At 36.6% G+C, this 6,000-nt stretch overlaps 1 protein-coding gene across 1 annotated transcript in view; it reads right to left on the bottom strand.

Moving 5' to 3' along the window:
• Positions 1 to 6,000, bottom strand: part of ERC2 (ELKS/RAB6-interacting/CAST family member 2) — a 674,422-nt gene that overhangs the window by 403,540 nt on the left and 264,882 nt on the right. Inside the window, exon 5 of the mRNA XM_040628134.1 lies at positions 3,224 to 3,391. Within this exon, the coding sequence (XP_040484068.1) occupies positions 3,224 to 3,391 (168 nt within the window). The remainder of the gene's footprint in view (positions 1 to 3,223; positions 3,392 to 6,000) is intronic.

Genomic DNA, 6,000 nt, shown 5'->3' with positions numbered 1-6,000 from the left:
AAAAAATTTAAAAAAAAAAAAAAAAAAAAAAAAAAAAAAAAAAAAACATCAAGGGAAGCAGCAAAATAAGAAACTTGGCCTTGGGGTCCTTTGAAGCTATTTTAAAAAGTAAAATGTTATGTTAAGAGCTATGTGGTGTATCTCTGTGTCTGTGTAATTATTATTCCATTGATTTATTGCACACATGTCAAAAAGCGTCTGGGCATTTGTACAAGTTAAAACAAACCAATCCAGGAGCCAAGCCACATAGCCACAAACCCAGACAACTTGCCTCCCACCCCTCGTCCCCACCCTTCATCCTACTACCTCCTAAATGCAAACACCCTGATAGCAAAAGCCTTCCTTGCAGAGATGAACCTTTAAGCCAGTGCCATCTGTCCTTTATACCATATTCTAAGAGTAGCCAAAACCCAGATGATGGTACAGATTTTCCAAATAAACCAACATGCTCTTCCCATTCTAGGGACGGCCCTCTCCTGTTTTGGCAAGAGCTTTCAGGAATGACTCAGGAATCTAACTGGAAGGAACTATCACTTATAACCTCCTCCAAGAATGAGCACCATATCTTTCATAGGAGTGTAAACTCAGGTCTTTCATTGGAGGGCACAACAAAACATAACATATCTCATTCACTGACTCACCCACTAACCACCACATGTTGGGTAAGGAGACTCTTATTTCTGTCTGTTTCTCCAAGAAGCGGGAAAATTACTTTAATGTACTTTACCCTGCTGCCAAAAATCCTTTGCTTATGATCCAACAATTAGAGCTAATTTCAACCTCAATTGCTTCCCCTAAGAGATGGACATCATTAGGTAACATTCTCCACTTCCATTTACAAAGATTTTAGAAGAAGAAAAAGGCAAAAGAAATTTCCTTGGATGTTTCCAGCTGATAAAATCATTAATCTCGCACTCCCAACTTCAAAGCAGGAAACCAGAAAATCATCTCACTTTCTCTGCCTGTGGAGAATAATTTTTTCTACTTCAAAGCACCATCTCTTTATTGGGTCATTTTAATTATTGAACATGGATGGAAGCTATCCCCATAATGCTACCACTGTCTTTTTCATGAAAAATGTATGGGTCTGATTTGGACTACATTAATTGGAGAAGAGTAAAATACAGGGGAGAGTATAAGGAAAGGGAAAGAGGCTGGGGGACACAGTACTTATCAGTGTAAGGTAATGAGAGGAAGGTAGTAAGCCTTTTTGAGCTGACTTTTCTTTCTTTCCTGCTGGAAAGGAACCATCAAGAAGACCGATTCCCAGTTCAAGCAATACCACAGCAGATTGCCTTGCTTCTTAAATTTCCTTCTACCTAAATAACACAGCAACAGAATTACACTCACTTTATTAGTAAGGCTGGTATCATTGCCAACCCAAGACAACCGTGTGTTGTGAATAACCACTGTGAAAACAAACTTGACCCTTGTTCTACAACAGGGGTCAACAAACTATCTGGCCCTGTTCAGACTATGACTGGTAGGGAGAGGACATTTTATTCCCCCTCAACCCTCTTCCCACAAAATCACAATGCCATGGCTTGGCAAAGTTTCTCTATAAAGGGCCAGAGAGTAAATATTTTCAGCTTTAAGGGCCAGATGGTCTCTGTCGCTATTAAGTTCTGCTGCTGATGCCCAAAAGCAGCCAAAGACAACACATAGATGACAGGGTGTGACTGTGTTCAAATAAAACTTTATTTATAAAGACAGGCAGTAAGCAGGATTTATCCCATAAGCCATAGTTTTTAACCCCTATTTAGACAAGTGCTAGACAGCAGAAATGTTCTATAGCTTGCTTTCTCATACACTAGTCTAGCCACATACTTTAAACATGGCTAGTGTGACTAAGAAGCCACATTTTAAATTTTACTGAATTTTTTAAATTTGATTTGCCACATGTGGCTAGTGGCTACAGTATTAGCACAGCTCTAGATAACTATTTACTGCAGCCTCTTCAAAAGAGATACAAGCTGTCTTCCAATTTATGGCATAGTTCAAATTTTTGTTGTGAAAAATAAAATATCCATGCTCCCAAATTCACAATGAAACTATACAGAACTGAAAATGATATTTTTTAAATGTGAGTATCTACATCATTGAGGCCAAAACGATTATTTTGGCTTGCAGCGATCAAATAACTGCCTATAAGCCAATGTCAAGTGCATAGCAGCTAAGCCACATTCGTGCCAAGACCCATCCAATCTGGAAGTTGTTTCCTTTCACCTCTCAATACTCTGCTGCACCTTGACTGAGGGCATAGGCCTACTCAATGGCCCCATTAACTTCAAGGAAAATCTAAACCTCCCCACAGACCCAAAAACATATACAAAGACATGGCTTAAAGAGCACAAGAGAGAATATGCAACTCAATTAGATTGCCTTTTCCCAAAGTAACCCACATAACACACTACCTCAAAACAAAAAATCAAGGAGATTCACCACATTCTTTGCTATTGTCCACATGCAATAATTTATTTTCTGGCAACTGTTTTACTTACATAACTAGCTTGCGTTTTGCCTTTCTTAGCACACCCAAAGATATAATTCAATGAGGAGAAGCAAGGAAATAGGATAGTAACATGTATTTGGTTTTCTTCTAAGTATGAATAAGAAGTAACAAATCAACATTTAAGAAACTCACATAATATCAACTTTCTTCAATGGGTAAAAGAATCTTAAAAATTGAGGATATTCTTTAGGAAGTAAGAAACCCCTGGAATCACAGGTGCCAAGAGAGGGACCCGTACAGATACACAGCAAGTAAGGTAGATGACATTCTGACTTTTTCATGATTTTTTGATAATACCATTCTAGATCCAACCATTTATTTATGGTTCCCAAATCCAAAAAACCCTGAAAAATGAAAAAAAAAAATTCCAATATGAAACAAACTCTTTTGGCTGCACAATCTGACATGAACTAATAAGATGCTACTTATAGAGTCTTTATTTATCCTACTTTAGTGTGAGGAATTTTTTTTTTTTTCTGCCAAAATAGTCATGTGTTTGTTACAGGCTGTGGCTGTATCCCCAATGGGAGTGTTATGCAATCTGTTATATGGGTCTTACCTTTCCAAAATCCCTGTAATATCTGATATCCAAACACATCTGGTCCCAAAGGTTTGGATAAGGGATAGGGATCTTCTAAAGAAAGCTGTCCAGGTAGGGTATTTTCTATCAACTCAATGTCTGCTGCCTGGAATCGTGAAACAGTGCCTTACCTCAGTCTGAAGGATGGCAGCCCTCTGTTCTTTGGCAGTAAGCGACTCTTTGAGCACTTCGATGTGTTGCTTGCAATCTGAATTTTGATTGCTAAGGGTTTCAAGCTTTGTTTGTAAGGCAAGAAGTTCTGACTCCTTCTTTGAAAGCTCCTGCTTCAGCTGATCAATCTGTGAAACAACAACATTGCAAGATATTAGGAGCCAGAGTTTCTACTCTTTGCATTTGAGAACTGCTGATTTCTCTTAATTTTCAAGAGTCAATAATCATTAATCCAACAAGGCAAGCCATAAGTTTGCTTAAAAGACGGCCTTGGAAGTTCTTTTGGGTCTGCGGAGGCTCTGTAAAGGTGGCTAAGAGTATAGAAAACAGAAAGGTAAGGTCAGCAGACTGCCTTCCACCTTCCACTCCACCGAGAACCAAGGTTCACAGACCTACTCCTCATCCATGAAACAATATAGACTATTCACCATCATCCTCAGAAGGGTCAACACGTTGCTAATAAAGGTAATTAACCCAAGACGTACCCTGGTCCTTCTCTACTACTCCACAGTGGAAATGATCATTCAAGGCAATCATTTGATGAAAAAAGAATCCTCACCCCCCCAAAAAATAAAGTAAGCATTAAAGGTTTTTTGTTTATATTAAAACTGAGAAGACACAAAAGAACATAAAATTATGTTAAGTATAAGGAAAAATAATATAAGAAACATTCATCATTCAATTCACCAAAAAAGATCATTAGAATTATCTATGTCCCAACCATTTCTATCTTCTTCTCTCCTCCTTTAGAAATAATTACCACCCTAAATTGCATGTTTGCCATTTCCTTGCTTGTTTTTACATGTATTTTTTTGCATTTCAACTTTATTTTTTCTGAGAATTTTTTAGTACTTTGCTTCTTTCTACTCAGTCTTATGTCCTAAAGATTAAATCGTGTTATTGTACATACAATTTGTTCATTTTCACTGAAGTACATAATTCCATTGTAAGATTCCACCACAATTTATTTGCCCATTCTGCTGTTAACAGACATTTTGGTTTGTTTCCAGGTTTTTTTGCTAGAACAAAAAGTGTTATTCTGAACGTTCTTATATATAGCACCTGGTACTCATAGCAAAAATGATCTAGGAGTTAAATGCTGGACTACATAGTATGCATATCTTTAACTCTACTAGGTAACTCCAAAATGTTTACCAATGCTGTTATACTTATTTTCAGGGTCATAAGCAGTGTGTAAGTGTGCCAATCACTCCATATCTGTGCTAATACCTTATGTCATCAGACTTTTACATTTTTACCAGCCTGATGGTTGTGGTAGATGATCTCCAAACATGACTGCCACCAAGTTTTTCCTGCTCGTACACACATGCTGTAGAGGTGGAGTCTGTTTACCCTCCCCTTGAACCTGGGCTAAACTGTGACTTGCTTTAACCAGTAAATGCAGCCAAAGTGTCAGTTCTGGCCCTTGTCTGTAGGAGGACAGGCACATTTAGCCTCCTCCAGCTGGAAGCCCAACCGCCCTCTGACCATCATGCTGGGAAGAAGCCGATAGCAGCCACATGGGCAGGCCATGCAAGAAAGACAGAGAGGCCTAGAAGAAACTGTGGCTCCTTCATCTTGTTCCTGGTCTTAAAGGGAAGAATTTCAATGTTTCATCATTAAGTTTGATGTTTGCTTTAGCTTTTTATAGGCACTCTTAAGTTTCAGAAAGTTCCCTTTATTACAACTTTGCCAAGAGTTGTTTTTTTTTAATCATTAAGGAATGTTTAATATTAATAAACATTTTTTCTGCTTCTCATGATTTATCACACTTTTCACCTTTAATATGTTATTGTAATGAATTACATTAATGGATTTTTAAAATACTCAGTTCTCCTTGCACCACTATGAAAAACCCCACTTAGTCATGATGTATTATATTTTTTATATGTTACTGGATTCAGCTTACTAATATTTCGTCAGGATCTTTCATCTATGTTTATGGATAAGACTGGTTTGTAATTTTCCCATTTTGTGCTGTCCTTGTCAGGTTTTTAGTACCAATTTTGCCTTCTAAATGGAGTGCTCATTCTCTTAATGTGTTTTGAAATGGTTTGTGTAAACTGAAATTTTTTTCCCATTAACATTCATTAGAAATCCCCAGTAAAACCATCTAAAGCTGGCATTTTCCTTCTCCAAAGACTGTTACTTACTTCATCTATCTAATGGTTATAGGAATATTCATGTTTCTAATTATTTGAGTCAATTTTGCTAAGTTTTTTTCTCCTAAGAATTTTTCATTTTATCTAAATATTCAACTTTACTCAGCAGGAAATTTTCATAAAACCCATTTATCTTTCAATACCTATGGCATCTATGACTGTCTTCTATTTCATTCCTAATATTGTTTAATTTTATTCTCTTTTCCTTGATGAGGCTCAACAGAGGCATGTCATGTTAAATAATCTCTTCCAAGAGCCAATTTGTGGCTGTGTTGATCATCTAACATTCTTATTTTCTATTTCATTAATTTGTGCTCTTATTTTTTAAATTATTTCCTTCCTACTACTTTCTTTGGTTTTATTCTATTTTCTTTTCCTAACTTTGTAAGTTGGATACTCATCTCACTAATTTTCACCCTTTTTTCTTTCCATATATATGTCTTAAGACTATAAATGTCCCTGTCAATATCATCTTAGCTTGATGCCACTAGTTTGATATGTAGTACTGACATTATTATTCAGTCGTAAATATTTTCTGATTTCCATTATTATTTATTCTTCAACTCACAAATAAT

The sequence above is a fragment of the Ursus maritimus genome, unplaced genomic scaffold (assembly GCF_017311325.1).
Source record: "Ursus maritimus isolate PB19 unplaced genomic scaffold, ASM1731132v1 scaffold_14, whole genome shotgun sequence".
Taxonomy (NCBI): Eukaryota; Metazoa; Chordata; class Mammalia; order Carnivora; family Ursidae; genus Ursus; species Ursus maritimus.
Note: the sequence above shows the minus strand (reverse complement) of the source record. Positions and strands in the feature narration are given on the sequence as shown.